Here is a 19787-nt window from a genome sequence, read left to right as displayed (position 1 = left end):
TAGTGAGAGTGGGGGGGTGGGTGGGTTTTAGGCTCTTTAGTTTCTTTAGATTCTGTAGGTTCTTTTAGGTTCTTTTAGATCCTTTAGGTTAGGTTAGGTTAGTTTGTTTTTCAATTATTTTATTTTTTTAGGGAGGGTGATTTTATCCTTAATCGTGGGACGAGCTTGCGAGCAGAGCAAAAGAACCCGCATTCATTAGGTTCTTTACGACCGTATATCTCGTAAACTAAGGCGAAATTGACTTTTTTTTTATTCTTGAAAATCACTTTTTTTTTGGTCCATAGATGAAAATCCAGTGGTCAAATTGAGGGGCCACGGAAATCATACTTTTGCCCATATCTATATTTTTCTTGCATGGTTTGGACATGTTAAGTGGGCATAGTGATGGGGGTATTCCACTAGCGGTAGTATGCCAGCACGCGCAGCCGAGAGTCGTTCCACGTTTGAGCCTATATAAATTCGGAATCCTTTCTAATTTTTAAATATACATTGTAACGTATTTTCTTAATTCGACACCGATAACGAAAAATCCGAGAACTAACCTACGTTACCTTCGGCCGTTGACCCTTTGCTCGTGCATCTGCAAGCCAAGCGGACGCCAGCCAATTCTTTTGTCACTGGGAATTGACAAGTCGGTATGACCTGGGAGTTTAGGTGGAACAGGCTCAACTCCGCCAAAATGAGATCTCTGACGGAACCTATCAGAAAAGACGATAAGTTAACGGATCCTGTCGATTTTTGGGGACGCGTAAAATCGAAAAACACGCAACCGTAGGTGCTGATCTTTGGGGTCGCGTAAAATCAACAAACGCAACTGGATGCACGAACGGGACCGGACGGTTACGGAAATGCATGGCCGCTCAGGCTGCTAGGTTGAGGTAGAGAGGGCCGGAGTAAGAGTCAGGCAACTAGTGCGAGATACAGAGAGCAACGGACCGACAACGTAACAAAACAAATCGGAAGTATCAATTCGAAATCCCTTCACCAATAAATAAATTGGGCGTCTTCACCGATGCTGGAGCAGCTAATCCGTGAAGGCCGAGAACTGTATCCGTAGGCCACTTGGGTGGGCACTGCACTAGGGCATGGCACTACACCTCCGGAACACTCACAGGAAGTCTATAGAATTTCCTGGATATAGCGAGAGCAACGCGGGAATTACACGGGCGAGAACTTTCTATACCGTATCGAAACACAGCTAGAAAAAGTATTAACAGATAGCACGGGAGCGCGAGTCAGCTCGTGACACCTCGGTCGATGTCCCAAGACAGAGTGCTTTGATAATAGCCTAATTCAAGGACTAATTATTCTGATTGGTCGAGATCCTTATAGCCGATAACTCTTTCTTTTCATCAAGTCGTTCGTTTAAACCAAATCGAGAGCGTCTCTTAGCGAAACGATACGTAACTTTTGGAGATCCTCCACGGTCGCTTCCCTAGGGCATCGGACGACAGCTGGGCACTACATCCTTAACTCAGGTCCGGGGGTCCTCCCCTGGACCTAGCTGTATCAAAACTATATCTCCGTCTGCTGTACAGCCCTTTACCCATCTCCAACGGGGTACTCTCCTCTGCCGGACAACTCGGTACGTCCAAACTATCACCTGGTGCCAGATTCAAGCACTTCAACCTTAACTAAACCATAACGAAATCTTCCGAGAGCATTGGCGTAACTATACGGATCAACCCGAGAGCGTAGCTTCCGAGCATTGTGACGACCCGAAGGGAACCAGAAAGCGAGAACGTTATCTGTACCTGTAGCCGGAGTCGCCTTGTGACCGTGAATCGAAAAACCACGTCACAACATATTGTGACGGCACTTTTTACAATGACCCACAAATAAATGACACCAACTGAAATAATTATTAAAAGGCAAAATTTCTAGGCGCCAGGCATAACCAGAGTTATACCGGTGTCTCCAAATGATACCCTGGATAGACCTTGTGCGGTGGAGTCTTGGGTCTGGGAGACAATAACTAATATCTGAAATTCTTAATAATACTAACAAGGAAACATTCCCAAGTGGCCCACCCCGATTTTGATCATTTTTGTATATGTTGTAGAACTCGAAAATCTAAGGGATACGTATTTTTTTTTATCGGCAGAGATTGATATTTAGGAGATGAAACTCAAAGTTTGTCAAAAAATCGACCAAATTTTTTTTTTCGTTGAAGCACTCGACGGATTTCAATGAAACTTGGTATGAATATATCCCGTATTTGCAGGATCCAATAACGATACCGACTGACACGGGTGTATCCCTTTCAGCGGGTAAACTACCCTTAAAAAAATCTTTTTAAAAATATTTTGAAGACAATTAATTGATCAAAATCGGGGTGGGCCACTTGGGAAAGTTTCTTTGTAAGACGATACAAAAGGGGCTTCTAACAATAAAATAGATTAGAGGCTTTATTTAGAGATACGGAATCCACAAACGGGCCCGATTTATTAATAACAAGAAAAATTGAAAGAATATAATATTTGTAAACAGAATACGATAAGGGACAACGGTTCCAAAATAATTTACAAAATGAATATTAACGAAGGAAATAGAACAACGATTCCGTAACAGTTTAAAAGACGTAAATAATAATAAAGTAGAACAACGGTTTTGTAAAATATATAAGAGATCACTAATTCAATCAATTACTTACGTAGGAACAATCGTTTCCTTAAGAATTAGATAAATGGCGCGGAATGACAATTCCGTACGCGAATCTACTGGTAATAATCAAAAGGGCATGACCGGATCGAAATCCTATAACACAAATGTACAAAGGTAATGTCTAGAAATTCGGACGCTTCCGGAAACAACACGCGTTTCGAGTAATGCACGCGCAAGCGTTTAAATACAGTAACATCTACTAAATTCGCGGAAAAATGGCGTATTACCGGTCTTGTCCGCTTCATAATATTTACAAGTTCGAATTTCGTAACAATAAATATCCTTCATCTCCTGCCCGGAAATCTATTACACCGATCCCGTAGATTCCCCGCCGGGAATCTAGGTCTTTCAAGTGCTATTAGACACGCGTATTGTAACGTTCCGTCCTTATACCCCCCTATCCTCTATCCTTTTTTCTTCCCAATCATTTATTCTCGATGATGGATACATCAAGAGCCCCACATAAGAGTGCATAGCGCACTGTGGATGTACATAACAGTATCTAAGAGAACTCCTCAAATCCTAGAATTCCTCAATAATCCTATTGACCTCTCACAGCGAATCCGATAAAGGAAAGGGAAGACAGGACTTTTAAATATCTAATATTGCGTAATTCCCTTGAATCTAGTCATAGCAACAGTCATGAGGATATAATATCAGAAATTATTACTTTTAATATTCCTAGAATCCGAAATACAGTCGACAGACTGAAACCATAACAAACAAATGCCCAGACGCTATAAGCCGGCACGCGGCGAAGACAATAGAAATACCAGTAAGCCGGTACTTGAAGAAAACCGCTAATTGAATCAGTCAAATCAAATAGCCAAATCCAATTGTAAATCAAAATATTGAATACAAAAAGCGACGTTAACACCTCGGGTGGATAAAAATCGTTATCCCCACTAGTTTTAACGTATGCCTATCGAGGATATAAGCAGCGGCTTCCTCGATAGGACTTCATTCGATTCATCAATGTCTCTCTAGACTAATCAACTAGATACTTGTGCACCACTAGACGACAAGAAGCAGTAGAAGATATAGAAAGTTCAATTGTTAAGAAACTTGCACTCCTCAAAAAGAGTTCCTGCAGCAACATCATAGGGCCGGCGCTGTCAGCAACTCTCCAGAATCCACATCACCAAAAACCCTTCCGAAGTGAAGATACAGCGAATGGAGGTCATTGTGACCATCTGTGGGTTCTGATCTCTACAACACCTATTTCCCGCTGAACCACAGTCTTCGAACGGATTGTGAACTCTGCTGTATTGTGGCCGCAGCTCCTTCTGTCCAAATCCCTAAAGTTAATAGTTCGGCGAACGGAGATCATTGTGATCATCTGTGGGTTCTGAATCTTCACTGCTCGCTGTGTCACAGTCTTCGGACCCATCGTGCACTCTGCTGTATTGTGACACTAGTTCACCCTTTCCTACAGTGATTGATTCAGCGAACGGGGGTCATTGTGACCATCTGTGGTCCTGAATCCTCACTCTCCAGACCTCAGCTACGCCACAGTCTTCGGACGCATTGTGCACTCTGCTGTATTGTGGTTCCAGCTACCTCTTTCCAATCCAAAAGGCTAGCAGAGAGAATAAGTAAACAAAAACACTTCTTGTCGCCTGTGGTACTACTAGCAAGCTAGAGACAATTATAAAGTGTGTGCATGTGTGAGAGAGAGCAAAATAGAATATTAAGGATACCTAGCCTGTAATTTATAGGATAATATATCATTATCTTCTTATTTTAAAAAACTTCAGTGTCTAATTGTTTCTAAAGACGCCTGCCCAGTGCACAAACCCTACAAAAAGTCTTGTGATTCCCAACACTCAAAAATCACGAAACGTCTCAGTATTCTATCCCGTCACGACTAATCTCGATACCGGAATCAGTTCCAAAGACCTACCTGCTACTGAAAATATCACTCAGCAAATACTCAATCTCCTAGTTGCCTTTCTACCATCTACAAATTTATCGCCGGGAAATATACCTCTACTCGGTCCTTACATTACTCAAAACACGACCGCAATGATTGCACGTAACGTGGACTGAACGGGAAAGTTTTGCATGCAAGATAATTTGGCATTCTTCACTAATTACAAACAAAACGGTAGACGAAACTTTGATGCGAGATAACAGCAGCTATATTTATGATTCCGTTTATCTCGATCAATTACAAACTCATTGAGACTCGATAGCGTCACTCAACCCGAATCGCCTTCTCTAAGACTTTCAGCTCCTGTCAATCCATCTCTTTCTCTCTCACTCTCACATTAAAAAAAGTTTGACACACACTTTTGGTCAGACAATCCGTATACTAGATCGGCTAGACCGCAAGTGACGCTACTAGAATGCCCACCCGCTAACGTGCTCTAGTGGCGCGGAAGAATATTACTCTTAGGCCCAATCAAATTTGCGCTATCCTCTACGTAGTCCAATTCACGTGCGATCTTCAATTATTCTCTTCGATCCTAGAAAAATAGATCCTAGCATCTTCTCTACTTCTGGGCGGTTGCAATGTCTTTCGACTGGGCGAGAATCACATCTGATAACATCCGCATCTTCTACCTCGTTGCGCGGATCCAGGCCGCTACTGTAACCCCCTTATGCACCCAGGATCCCGGAGAATCTCGCGGTGTCTTACTGCGTAAGCGGCCTTCTTTAGTGGAGTAGTATAACAGGGCCGGTTCTGGATACAGATTCCTGCATCGACCTATATCGACACTCTAGAACCTTTGAAGGAGGGTGTCCGTGCTAAGTTGCCGTCGTAAGCTCTACGATTTCTGGAAGTGACGTCATCAGAACCCCTCGATTCCAAGAATTTTTGTTCGATTCCGGCAATTTTGCGTCACATTCTAGGAATTTTGCGCTCGATTCTAGGAATTACGCACGATCGAGAACCTTTTAGAACATTCTGGAAGCTTCGATGGTTCGTGTCCGTGCTAAGTCGGGAAGGATCGCTCCCAAAGCCGGCAGTCCTCTCGCGCGACGTTTTGAGGCAGCCCCTTGCCCCCCACCCCGGAAAGACTTCCAGAAGCTTCGACGGGCCCCGTGTAGGTTTCGGACGGCAGCCCTCAGCCTGTTTGACCTCGAACGTTATCTCGCGGAATTGCGCATCGCTAATGCAGTTCTGCAGGAAGTTTCCAGAACTTTTCTACTTAACCTTGAACCTTAGTGCGTAGCATCGGTGAATCAAAGAGAGAGAGAGAGAGAGAGAGAGAGAGAGAGAGAGAGAGAGAGAGAGAGAGAGAGAGAGAACCAAGCAGTCGACGAGATCTCCAAAAATATACCCGGTTCAGAGGCTCACCTGGGAGAGCCTCGTGGCGTTCAAGAGGCTAGGCGGGAAAAGAAATAGACAGGCAATGGCGAAAATAGGTAAAAGAAAGATAGTCGAGAAAGACAGGTAAGTTTAACGCACCGAAGCTATATTAAAGAAAGTGAGAAAGCAGCATGCAAGTCATACAACGTGTTGAAAGCAGAAAAGCTGAAGTAAATTCTGAAGCGATACGGAAAGTAGACTAATACAAGCCCATATAAAGAAAGTGGGATTTACTAAGGTGCGAAAGATTGAAACAATATAACAAAAGCCCTTAGAGTAATTTTACAAAGCGATAGTTTCTTCAGGGATTCTATATAAATGAAAATTCTTAAACTAAACGCGGAACTAGCAAGGGACTACGGCTCTGTTGGCGATACGATACGGCAGCGGGACCAATCCGCGCCGACGCAAAAGAGACGGTAGACGATATTTCAATGAATACGATAATACGAAAGAAACGCGAGAACAAATAATTGAGTTCGTAATGATACTAAAGCCAAGAAAAAATTCATTCGCGAAATTTCCCGACAATTGAAAAGAGTCGAAAACGGGATATAAGAAAATTGCGATTAAGACACAGGTACAGTATTCACTCAAATAAATTAACAGAAGCAGTACAGTCAATACAAAACAGTCAAAAGAAGTGGCAAGCTCTCATAGATATATAAAAACAAAAGAATAATTTTAATCAGCGAAATGAAATTATTAATAGGTACGCCACTAATAGTCAGTGCGTCCTTTATTTTTAAATCGGACGATTACCCCAAAAAAAGAAGGTGACTCTACGTTCGACTAACAGTGTAAGTCATTGAGAAATATTACAATAAGACGGTAGCACTAAGAATTTAAAAAAATAAAAATATTAATTTATTTAAGAGGAGGATGCCATTCCTAATAACGTAAGCGAAAAATAGGGGAACGGTAGATGTTGAAGAAAAATGTTCCAAGTCAAAACTCTATATAAGAAAGCGACATATAACGCCGGAAAAGATAGATAAGCGAAAAGATATTTAATTAAAGCCACATGACTTTCTCAACGGGGAGACGGCTAAGCCGGAGACGCCGGGGCTTTATATGTTTCCACGCAGTCGAGAAGATAATCGGCAACTTAGAAAATATTCGACAATTCCAAAGCACTAAATCATTGACAATCACTACTAATTATGATACATTCGATACAAAAGATAACTCTACGGAAAAGAAAAACTACGATAGATAAACGGTATCCGGCACTATCGTCCTTTTACTTCGAGGGACTGGAACGACATTCAGTTCCGGTAAGCGAGAAAGTTGCCATCGACACAAAGAGCCTAGACAGTTATTATTTCAGATAAATTCACAAAAGATCTCAAAATATCGGTATCGAAAGGCTCTCACCAAATATAAACGGTACAAGATCGGCAAAGATAAACCCAGGGAGTTCCTTCCTTCAATTTGGCCTCCTGACGGTAGCCAGAGACGAGGCGTCTGGCGGCCAGAGTACCTGCGTGAAGTTGGCCTCAAGGTAACCAACTCCAGGACGTAACAACCTTCGAATACAGGCGTACGCGTTCCAGTATACCTAATCTGCGTGAAGTAGGTCGGCCAACTTTTATTTTTTAAACTTTTTTTTATTCCAATCGTTTGATAGTCGTTTGATAGTGTTTGATAGTCTTGTAAAATCGTTTGATAGTCAATAGTCTTTTCAGAAAATCAAAATTAAAATCAGGTGTGAAGTTGACCGGCACTTTTTTGTTTCTAACCGGATTTTGTTTTTTAGGAGCTCAATCGATGCAAAATCGTTTGATAGCTGCGAATTAATTAATAAAAACGTTTGATAGTCCATCGTTTGCTAGAAAAATGAGAAAAACCATATACTATGCGTATCCTCCATTCTAGTCACAATCATGATGTACTACTGGTGTAAACCCACGCATACACCGTTGTACAACTGTCAGCAGACGCTGATTGGTTAAAACGTGTCTGAATACCTTTTCAACCAATCACTGCACTGCTATACAAGTAATGTTGCATGCCCGAGTTTGCCATAGGGTGACAACAATGCATTGTTTATAGACTTCTATTGAGCCATTCTGAAAAGTCATGAAAGCTGACGTCATATAGGCGTCCATGCCTATATTCCGATATAAACTTACAGTATTAAGACTGTATTCCTGTTTACCTATTAAAGAATCATCGGAAAGTATAGTTCTGGTTGCTCGTAAAAATAAGTTATGACAACAATTGCTGACTTACGACTATTATGTAATTATAGAAATGCCTAAAACCTGGCTTATTACGTGTCTTGAAGAAGCTGATTATGGACAAGAAGCAAGGAAACGACAGCCAACTTCACATCGTACATCGATTTGGCTCTTCTGAAAAAACTATTGACTACTAAACGACTATCAAACACTATCGAACGACTATCAAATGATTGTAAGTAGAAAAAGTTTGGAATATAGTCTAATTCAACGGACACGCCGATCGAGGAATCGATTGTATCGTATCGATTGGGATCCTTGATTCGCATACGGTTTTTCTCATTTTTCTTGCAAACGATGGACTATCAAACGTTTTTATCGATTAATTCGCAACTATCAAACGGTTTTGCATCGATTGAGCTCCTGAAAAACAAAATCCGGTTAGAAACAAAAAAGTGCCGGCCAACTTCACACCAGATTTTGATTTTGATTTTCTGAAAAGACTATTGACTATCAAACGATTTTACAAGACTATCAAACACTATCAAACGACTATCAAACGATTGGAATAAAAAAAAGTTTAAAAAATAAAAGTTAGCCGGCCAACTTCACGCAGGTGGCCAGAGTCCGAAGATTGGCAGAGCGGGCCAAGCTGAGTGCAGGAGTCCTTAATGCGGTCAATCGAGAGTCCTCAGGGCGAGCGGCAGGATCCAGCGAGAAGTGGCCCCTGGTATCTTCTCCGGGGGCCACTGATAACGGGAGCGCCAGTGGGCGGTTTGCGACTGACCGGCACGATAGAGGATATGACGTTTTCTCCTATCGACGGCACGAGTGCCGAGGGAGCTTTTTGGCGGCCCGTATGGGTGGCCGGCAGAAGTATTAGAGGGATTCCAACCCGAGTCTCCTTTGCTCCATGGAAATCCTCCGGAACGAACAGCAGCTTGGTCCAGCCTCTGTCGATCGCTCGTCCGGTAGTTCAGAAAGTCTCGTTGACGGTCCGCTTCGTGCTCGTGGTGTAGAATGTAGATTTGCCCATGACGATAGAGGAGGTAGGCGAGTGCGAATAGTAAAGCTCTAAAAAAATAAAAAACGAAAAGCAGAAAAGTGGAACAGAAATAGGTATAAAGGACGATAGGCGGAAAACAGACTGCGTAAAGATAGGCGAGACAAACAAAGCAATCTTTGGAATGTCGGGTGACTAACGTTTGAAGAGTCGTTGCAAGTGCATATTTCTTTTCCCTACTCCCAGCAATCTTTGTGACTGAATTTCCGAAATTCACGTCACAACACATTAAAGTACAGTCTCTACCTCACACTAATAAACTGATCCGCTTGTATCATATCATATCCTCTATCTTCGTATATCTGCTGTATTGTAATATGACGCGCATCCCTCTGTTCTGCGCTATCTGCAGTTTATTCAATACTGTCTCGCCCATGCATGCTAACAGTGTGGCGCAATATTCAAATAGAGACAGGGAGGGAAGGGTGGAGGGGAAGATGTCGAGATGGGTAAAGGAGAGAAGGGAACTGAAAGAACGAAGAGGGCAGAGGGAGAGCGAGAGAGGTAGGAGAGGAGGAGAGGACGAAGAAGCGGGTTACGAGAGGGTAGAGAAGGAGGATAAATGAGACAGGAGGTAAAAGGATAGAAGGGGATACGGGATTCGAGGTACAACAGGTGGTACAGGGACGTGAGAATAGAAGAGATACCAAAGTACCTGAGGATGGGGTGGAGTGAAGAACGGCATAGGAGAATAGCAAGGTACAGGATAGGAAATGAGACGAAGGAAGGACGATACTGGGAGAGAGAAGAATAAAGGGTGTGTAGGGTGTGCGGGGAGAAAACTGAGACGTGGGAGCATGTTCTGGATAGGTGCAGGGGAGGAAATAATGATGAGACGAGAATTGGAGAAAAAATAAAGGAAGGATAAGTTTAGAGATAAGGTTGCGAAGAAAAAAGGAAAAGTGGACAAATTTGCCGAGCGTGGCGAGAAAGGGAGAGGCGAAGCGAGAGCGAAAGAAATAGCTATCATTAGTCAGTAAGTAGGATAAGTAGCGGATAAGGTAGCAATTTAAGAGAATGGAAGTTTGTAACCCTTCGGGGAAACAATAAATACATAAAAAATAATACCCAAAACAATATTATAGCTACATAATGATATTGCGATATGACAAACCCGTATTCTAATTTGATATTTAACTAGTCTGAAAACCATGATTTTTTTATTTGTTCTTTTTTATTCAAATATTTAAATATTATAGAAATTAATAAATAATTTATTTAAAGATGATTTATAAAAAAATCTATTTTAATAGACAGACCGTTTTTGGACAAGATAATCTTGACAACTTGCAAACTTAAAATAATATAGATAGAAGTAAAAGATGATACGGTTTCCATGGAGTATACCACCGAACCAACACAACAATAAATAAATATTCTCATTAATATCAACGATAGTCGACTCGATTCAACAGGAATATCAAAGCACATTTGATTTATTTTGTAAAGCGGAGGAAGGTGGTTGCAAAAATGAAACAGTTGTCGTGGTCCAACCATGTATACGTTGATACACAGGTATGTTATATATGCTACACTAGTTGACCACTAGGTGATAGAGAAGAGTGCAGTGACTCTCCAATAATCGGTAAAATAAAGGGGGTCAAAGGATGCACATGAGTTAGGGAGTGTCTGGTCTGCCAGAAAGAGTTGGTCATGTTACAACAATGAACCGTCCATCACGTACAGTATAAGCTCTATCCCTGAATTGAGCCATCCCATCTTACACATAGAACCACCCACCTACTAGTGAATACTAGCTAGCTTCTTCTGTCGCTCAGTTTGAGTTAGTTCCTGTCCAGATTGCGATGCAGCGACTCTTTAGTCGGAAGCGTGTTACATTTGTACGTTCTCTTTTTATATACTTCCATGTATTTAGAATGATACTGGATGGGTGTGAACACATATGTAACAGTCTATTATCCTGTACATTAGTGTGTTGTAATTAATTTATTTCGAGTGAACTTCATTTTCATTTTAACTATCTCAATTAATAATTTTTATTTAGCAAAAGTTACAACTGTGTTACGATAATTTTTAGTTATAATTATAGTGATACAATCGAATTTAACTATATTCATTAATTTTATATTATAATAATGAAAATGTGGCAATATAAAGAGCATACTAAGTGTCTGTGAATAGCATATTAATATGAAACTAATATATGTTCTTTTCTGTTATATCGTTATTAACATTAAAATAATATTTGGTCAAATATCATTGTCATAAACAAGTATCCCTTTATACACGTATTTCACGCTTTGGATCATTTATATGTGAAAAATTATTAAAAAATTCCCATAATATTTTTATATTACTTTCAAAAAATTCTTACTGTACTTCAGAATAAATAATGAAATAAACTGCAATCTTTTTATAACAGAGTCCTGAGGATGAAAGACAGATGCAAGAAGATGATGATGATATCGGCAGAAACATTAGAAAAGAAGTAAATAAAAACCAAGGAATTGCTACACCAGAAGCACCTACCACTTCCTTTCGACATAAACCACCACCTGTTTCTCCAGCAAGAACGATGACTCCTGAATTAATTCAGGTATGTACTTCATATTATGGTGAATGTTAATTAATTTCACGAATAGAATTTGAATAATAATGTAAATAATCGTCATGGAAAATGTTTGAATACCAAAATTATAAACCTGGTACGCAGGGAATCGCAATAAAATAAGAATCAGTCCCATTGGAATATCATTATATTACGAAGAAAAACTATGGTTTAACATGTAAACTCCTGTATTTTAGTTTAGTTACAATTTCTGACAGATGATACAGGGTCGAGATCTCGTATTTACAAAAGTTTGCTTCACGATCTAATATAAAGGTAGAATATGTATATCTATCCCTCGATTCCTCCGATAAATGCATATCCCGTTATACTTAGATGACTATTTCAACCGCCTCTTATAAACAACACATAATTCTAAAAAAACACACATTACGCAGCACCCACATCGATCGCACACATACAGTTATACGCACATTGCTGAATATGGAATAGCATCAGTTGGTATGTACCGCATCCAATATTGATACAGGTAACATTGAGAAACACGTGGAATGTCAGTGATGTGAATCTTAGTATATGCTTCCAAGAGCAAAATTCCAAATATTCTGTAAAGTTGACACAATGATATTTCATACAAAACATGCAAATGAATATTGCTACCTAATTTGAAATGGATTGTATTAGGCTCCTATGGTTACCTGTGGTCTTTTGGATATACACGTCTGCTTGCGTTGATGGTTATTATGCGAAAGGGAAAATAGATTTACTCCCACGCGACAGGTACTCTTTCGTTATGCTAGATGTCTCTTACGAGGTAAGAGATGTCTCTGTATCGAGGCTAACGAGGCAAATACCGAATCTAACCACGCTATCTGGCTATGCGTTGGTTAAAAATATATCAACTTATGCATTTATTTTAATGGTTTATAATTGAAATTGTATTGATATATATTACGAATATTCTTTTGTAGAAATTCTAATGTGGAAATTAATATTTTTTATCGGTCAAATTTAAATTAACAAAAAAACGACAATATTGAGAAATATAAGTATTCGCTACGTGCATACGCAGACAGATCACAATCTAAGCATGTGCTTCAGTGACATGCAAACAAACAGTTCAGCAAAATTGGTGGCGCTGAAAGAATGCATGTGCATTGTGACGTGGTGGATTTCACCCGTCTTGTCCTCGGCGGAAAATCACGCTGAAACGCGATACGGGCCTAAAAGGCCATTGCAAAGTCCAGGCAGGATCCACCGACCGCAAGAGCCTAATTAAAATTACGATAGATTATTTTATTATTTTCTTTTGTTTGGCGTGTACTCTGCCGGAGTTCGAATAGGAGCTCGCTCGCCATGCCCGTGAAGACGCGGAGAAAGAGAGAGGGAGAGTCAGCTGGAGTCTCGGGAGGAAGGGAGCTGCGACACACGAGGGTCGACACTCGCGCTATCTGCGGACAGCAGCTCTACTGGCCCAGGAGGCGCGCGCAACGCGGGACAGCTTGACGTCACGCGGCAGCAACGCGCTCTACTCCGCTGGTACTCAACCACGACGACTGGAAGCAGCGTACACAGCGCCACCCGACTGAGCATACACTCGCGCTATCTGCGGACAGCAGCTCTACTGGCCCAGGAGGCGCGCGCAACGCGGGACAGCTTGACGTCACGCGGCAGCAACGCGCTCTACTCAGCTGGTACTCAACCACGACGACTGGAAGCGGCGTACACAGCGCCACCCGACTTAGCACCACTACCGACCCCTATGGCATAGCGCCCATCGTCAGTTGCGCATTATATATTTCGCAGAATTATATTTCCGCGAGTTGGGAATCCAGGGACGCCTGGTGCACCCTCGCGCAAGAACGAATGTTACTCTTCGTAGGACGGAGAGGTTTAAATTGTCCACAAGAGATGATGGAAGTTATTAATTGTCGCGATGACATATTCGAAACTGGCGCGTGGCAAAGACGCTGGGTTGAAGGATTCGTCCGCAGGGCGAGTCGCCGCCCATTAGCCTAAAGGGAGGGGGTGCTTTCCTTCACGCGAAGACAAAGCGCGTGAAGATCTGGAGAATCTTGTTTGGACACGCGACGGCGATAGACGTTTGATTTTTGATTTGTGAGTACGCGAGTGCACTGAGTGCCATTAGGCTGACGCTTTGTTTTTCTGAGATTACGCGACCAAGGAACACCACGGTAAGCGAGTCTAACTGACTTTTGTGAGCGACGTAACTTCGTGCGAATCGTGGTACCGGATTTTGTTGTTTTCGTAAGTTTTGACTGCGCGTGTAACGAACACGCGGAGGGACAATCCCTCACCTCGAATAAGGCCACGGCACGAAGGTCCGTCGACCGGCAGAGTCCACGGTTTGGAATTTTGTTTGAGATTAATCATTGAATTAGAATTTTGTAACGTCTGCGAATTGTTTCATGTTGTTCCGCCCGCAAGGAACTTGTACTTTCGATTTTGTATCGCGTAGAACGCGCGCAGGTCCTTGACGGTCGGTTGTCGTGTTTTGGTAAACGCGGATTAGCCGTGTTACGACTTTGGCTTTGAATTCATACGGTACGCGAAGTACCCGTTACCATCTTTTGATTGTACTTTGGTTTTGTCTTTTCGATCTACATTAATTACTATTTCTTTTGTAAATAATTACTTCGGTATTGTAAGAGATCGTCGCGCTTCGCGCCGCCGATTTTATTTAATAAACCGAACCTTCCTTGAATATTAGAGATCGAAGTGTCCGAATGATTTTGTGTGTCGCGTGATCGTCTGACCTATCCGACCTATTGTTCCGAATCCCGCCGCCTCCGCATAGCTGAGTTAGCCAACGTAGGCACGCGAAGACGAGCCGTAGAACTCATACGTGGGTCCCGTTTGGAACCTGCCGCCCAACAATACCTTAGGTATTTCGCAAGTAAAATTGGTTAGCCCCTGGGTTGCCTGGAACGCGTAGGAATCGCGTAAAGTTGTACGCCGGTCGGTCTTGCTTTACCATAAAAATGTGACATCAAAATGACGAATTTTTCTAGCAATTTTTTAGCATTGCTGCAGTCTAGAACCGCTTTACTTTTTGAACACAATACGCGACAAGCTACATGGAGAAGAAGAAAGTGTTTATAAATTTGTTCCGGCAATACCTTTCTGAAAATTATTGGACCTGCATACAATAATATAAATTTAAATTCAGTTGCTTTAAAACGTTCTACTTCAGTTAGTGAGCGAGTAGTAAGTTGAAATTCACAAGGAATTTGATTTTGCATTTCCAATAAGAGACTAGACAATAGTGCCTTACCAGTATGATTCACTCGTGTATTGGAGTTGTGATGCAACCAATAGCCTAAGAGCTTTTTCATTACTCCTAAACATACTAGATGCATGAAGTAAAGTACAAAAAGTACAACCATATTAATTGATGGCCTGATATTCAACAAAGGCGACCGACCTGTGTGATGATCAGGGTTTGTTTGACTTCGGAAAGAATTACCTGTTCTCTGTTCAGATAAATCATCTACTGGATATATTGTTCTTTTCTCAACTCTTTCTCCACGTACAGTGCACCTTTCGCAAGCCCAATAACCCCTACTGCCTTTGATACACTTTAAGAAGGCACGAGCAGGTGTGTCACATATGAAACTTTTGATACATACAGTGAATGTTTCATTACCAATTACCAATCTATGAGCTTGAAGTGCATTTATTTATATTATAAACTTTTTTAAATATTCGTTTATATTCACTGATTTATGAGTACTTGAATAGATTGCTACTGGGAAAGATTTGTAGTCATTTTCCTCCGAAAATATCTGGCACAGAATTTGCCAGAATTGCCTAGAACTTGATTTATACAATTGCAATCCATCAACATTCACTAGCATCTAAATAATTCGATTTTCATGTAAAGAAGGGTTTACTGTTCGCTGCAAATGTTCAGACATCCCAAAATATACAAATTCACTACCATCCTGATCATGGATTACAATAGTGTATTTTGCTTCTGTCGTTTTTAAAAATGTCTTTGAAGATATTGATAAATCCGGTAGCAATCTTCTGCGAAGTATATTGAGTAATCCATCTATACGTTTTAACGTGTACCGTTCATCGGCGTCGCCTACAAATAATCCGTGGCTGCTCCCAACGTGCTGTAATCAAAGAAAAGATCCGAAGATCTAATTGTTGGGCGCCAGGTGCGGCTTTCCCGCACCACCATCCCTCACCACGGCCGTTTTCAGATTTTCCGGCGGCTCAGCCTCAGCGCACTGAAAATGGTAGAGGGGAACATGGGGGCGACGAGAGAGAATTTCGGAGTCAACGAATAGGCGCGCAAAATGATAAAACAGCGAGTAGGATACCGTTCCGTTTATTACCATCAAATAACCAAATCCCGCCACGTACAGTGTGTTCTCCAACGGCGGCTCACGACTATTCCGAGTCGTGATATCTAGCCTGCCCCAGACCTGTCCCTATCTCGGTGTCCCTACCGAATCCGCGAATCCCCTCGCGGCGCGATTCACGATCCTAACAGGTCTCGTTGGAGACGAGCCTTTCCTTCCTCGGGAGTGTGCCCTCTGACGTCGGTAGCCACCTCAGGCATCCGTGTGTTCGCACCACTCCCGCTCGGCTATCTTCTCGCGCAAGATATTCTCTAAATAAGGCCGCCCTCGTGGTACTTACCGAGAACTGGCTGTCCCATCAGTCCCGTACCAAATCCAAATCGTGGTGCCGCACCCGGCTCCACGAGGGTGTCCATCAAACACTGGGAATTTCACCCAGTCGGCCACGCACTGGCACTAGACCATACAAAAAAAAACCCGGGAGCCATGGTTCTTTGCGAGAGATCCCGATAATCGCAATTCGCTATTATCCGATAGCTCCGCTATCGCCCGAGCACGGAAGAAGGACTCATTTCTCGCGCGGGGCTTTTGTAATCTGTCGTCCTGACGCCACGTTCCATTCCAGAACCCCACCTTATACACTTCCTTCTCCTTTTCCCTTTCTTTCCTCATCTTTAATATCCTCTTTCCCCCTTTCTCCTTTTCCACCGCTTTCCCGTCTTCGCCGCCCAATCCTCCCCTACCTCGTCCCACATCTTCATCACCCCATTCACCCACATTTTCATGTACCCTTTTCGCACCCTGTTTCCCTGTGCCCTTTCTTTCTGAACATCTCTCTCCATCTTCCACTTTACTCTCCTTTCCTCCACCGTCAGGTCATCCTCTATCCTTTCTCTTTCTCCCTTCAGCTTACTCTTTGCCCTCATTACCTCCCTTTTCTTATCCGGCCCTTCTAGCTCCACCCATACTACTCCCCTTCCTTCCCTGTCCTGTTCTCCTACTCTTCTTATCTTCTTTCTACCTTCTACGACTCCTATTATCTCCCAGATCCTGTCTACCTCCTTTATGTATTCTTCCCCTTCTCCCGTTTTCACTCCTTTTATCACAATGTTGTTCTTTTTTATTTCCCGTTCTCTCCTATCCAATCTAACCTCCAGATCTCTCATCATTTTTTCCTCTAGTCCTTTTCTTCTTCCCCCTGTCTCTACCCTCTCTTCTCCATTTACCCCATTTCTCTCCTTTTCCTGCTTTTCCAGTCTATCCTTTTCTAGACCTTCCACTTTTCTCTCTAGCTCCTGAATCCTTTGCCTCATCTCAACTCTCTCTTCTTCCCATTGTTTCCTCATCTCCCCTCACTCCTTCCTCCCTTCACTCGCTAGCTCTTCTACCCTCTCTCTTATTCTTTCACACTCCGATCTCATTACATCTTCCATCCTCCTCATCATTTCTTCCATTCCTTTTGTTCCTGCCTCCTTTGTCGGTCATCTTTCCACTTTCCTACTCCTCTTGAAAACCTCCGCCTCTTCCAACTCCCTCGTCTGCCTCTTCTCTCCTTCTGCCTCCCTTTCTTTCCTTTTTCCCCTCACATTTGCTCCCACCAGATCTCCCTCACTTGCTGTCCTCCCTATCCGTACTTTCTCAAGCGTTAAATTCCTTTTCAGGTCCCTGCCCTCTTCTTCCATAACCGCTTCCTTCCTTACCTGCTCCCGTTACTTCCTTCCTTACCGGCCCACGCTATTCTGACCGCCTGCCCTCTACCTTTCTATCTATCCTATCAACCTAACTTGTTTCCTTCCTTACCTTCTGTCTCCACCTGTCTGTCCTTCTTCCTTGCTACCTGCTTTCCCAGTCCCTCTGCACTCCTAACCTCACTCTCTGTCTCCTTTCCTGTCTCCCTTTTAGCTCACCCTCCATACCCTACCTATTTACGCTGATTTATTCTCTTTGTTCCCTATTCCTTCCTTCTTCTAGCACTATATTTTCTCTGCCCGTTTACCCGTCTCTTACACCGCACACCGTTTGCCTTTTGTATACTGTCACTGTAACACCTTCTCACCGCGTCGCCGGAAACGGAAGTCTGTTCCTTATACTTAATTTTAACAATTTCGAAAGTTCTCTTTTGTTCCTACTACATATGACTCTGCTTCAGATTTTTTCGGAAAAATGAGAAGCGTTTGTTCTTCGTCCAGCTCTCTATATTATCTAAATCTCTTATAATTTTCAAAGTTCTGAGGAGACTACTGTGATCTATCTCGGAAACTTTAGTTATCGCCATTTTGTATAATCTATCATCCGTGCCGTTAGTAGTTGCGTCGCATACAGTGCCATAGCCGTTAGGTCGGCAAAGCGCCACTAGGGCTATAGAACCAACCCAGGCAGATCCTCTGTACCTCACCTACAGATCAGAGAGAGATAGGGATAGGAAACAAACATAGGACGATTCCTAGACAAAGCACTTTCCTACAATACCGACAATTGATTAAGACTGAGTAATTGACACCGATCATAAAACTGTTGTACCGATTACCGAGTATTTAATAAAATTTTGTTATTTTATTTTATTTTACCAACCTGTGTCGACTACATTCTTAAAGACGCCAGCCCCGAGCACTTACCGACATCCCATTTCGTACACTCATAAAGAGCGTATGAAATACCACTACCGAAACAACCTGTGTCGACTACATTCTTAAAATTGACACCGATCATAAAACTGTTGTACCGATTACCGAGTATTTAATAAAATTTTGTTATTTTATTTTATTTTACCAACCTGTGTCGACTACATTCTTAAAGACGCCAGCCCCGAGCACTTACCGACATCCCATTTCGTACACTCATAAAGAGCGTATGAAATACCACTACCGAAAAACGTTACAACATTTAATGTGTAAATAAATAGATTGATATTTGCTAGGAAATTCGTGTACGAAGATATAGATCAAAATAATCTATAGTATTCCCTCCAATTTTAATTTTTTTTATTACAGGAAGGAATCGAAGATGGTGAAAAATATGCAGCATCCCGAACCGATCTTAGAAGACAATCCACCAAAAGAGATTCTGATGGTGCTGGTCCTAGTACAAAAAGGTAATCTCTCGAATTTAATTATGACATTACGATTGAAAAATAACCAACTGTGTAAAATTATAACCAGGTCTAAAAAATTTTTTATTTTCAATTCCTTATTTGACACGCTGACACCGAATCCGATTCTCAAATTTATTTACCATGTCAGGTTTTGGAGAAAAAAACGTATTTCCGGGAGTTTTTGAACGTTTTTATGTCTGAAGTAAGGTGTATTATACACTTTGGTGACGGATTAAAGTAAAGCTACAAACTTTTACTTTATGTAATAAATGTGAAATCTTTTAAGTGAAAATGATTTTTCCTGCAAAAGTAATTCAAAAACGGAAAAACACATTTCTGTAACATTCTATCCGATGAATATGTTTCAAAGTTCTGTAAACAAAATTTTGAAATGAAATAAATGTGAAATTAAAAAGTCAGGGTCGCTGGTCCACTTAACATTTTCGTTACGGCGGTCTGCTCCGCTAGAGTGACGCCACTGAGCGGGGCACCGCACCGCAAAGTGTGCACATTGCACGTCGGTAGTCTTCGGTGTCGTCTTTCAACGCCACCTTGGGATTCTCTTGGGGACTGTTCACATATTATGTTATCAATTTCTAGAACATC

At 41.9% G+C, this 19787-nt stretch overlaps 2 protein-coding genes across 2 annotated transcripts in view; one reads left to right on the top strand and one right to left on the bottom strand.

Moving 5' to 3' along the window:
- LOC107265201 overlaps window positions 1-19787 on the top strand; it is a 280971-nt gene that overhangs the window by 164099 nt on the left and 97085 nt on the right. The window contains exons 20-21 of the mRNA XM_025082561.1: window positions 11610-11783; window positions 19081-19181. Coding sequence (XP_024938329.1) covers window positions 11610-11783; window positions 19081-19181 — 275 coding nt within the window. The remainder of the gene's footprint in view (window positions 1-11609; window positions 11784-19080; window positions 19182-19787) is intronic.
- On the bottom strand, window positions 8786-18588 carry LOC112493990 (golgin subfamily A member 6-like protein 2). The gene is made up of 2 exons (XM_025082577.1): window positions 16431-18588; window positions 8786-9237 (listed from the first exon to the last, which is right to left on the bottom strand). The coding sequence occupies exon 1, from the start codon at window positions 17434-17436 to the stop codon at window positions 16765-16767; it is 672 nt and encodes a 223-aa protein (XP_024938345.1). The 5' UTR covers window positions 17437-18588; the 3' UTR covers window positions 8786-9237; window positions 16431-16764.

The sequence above is a fragment of the Cephus cinctus genome, unplaced genomic scaffold (genome assembly GCF_000341935.2).
Source record: "Cephus cinctus unplaced genomic scaffold, Ccin1 Ccin1_scaffold0017, whole genome shotgun sequence".
Lineage (NCBI taxonomy): Eukaryota > Metazoa > Arthropoda > Insecta > Hymenoptera > Cephidae > Cephus > Cephus cinctus.
Note: the sequence above shows the minus strand (reverse complement) of the source record. Positions and strands in the feature narration are given on the sequence as shown.

Bases quoted from the DNA above. Each gene is read 5' to 3' on its own strand.
- LOC112493990 (XM_025082577.1), bottom strand. From the start codon at position 17,436: ATGAGGAAACAATGGGAAGAAGAGAGAGTTGAGATGAGGCAAAGGATT.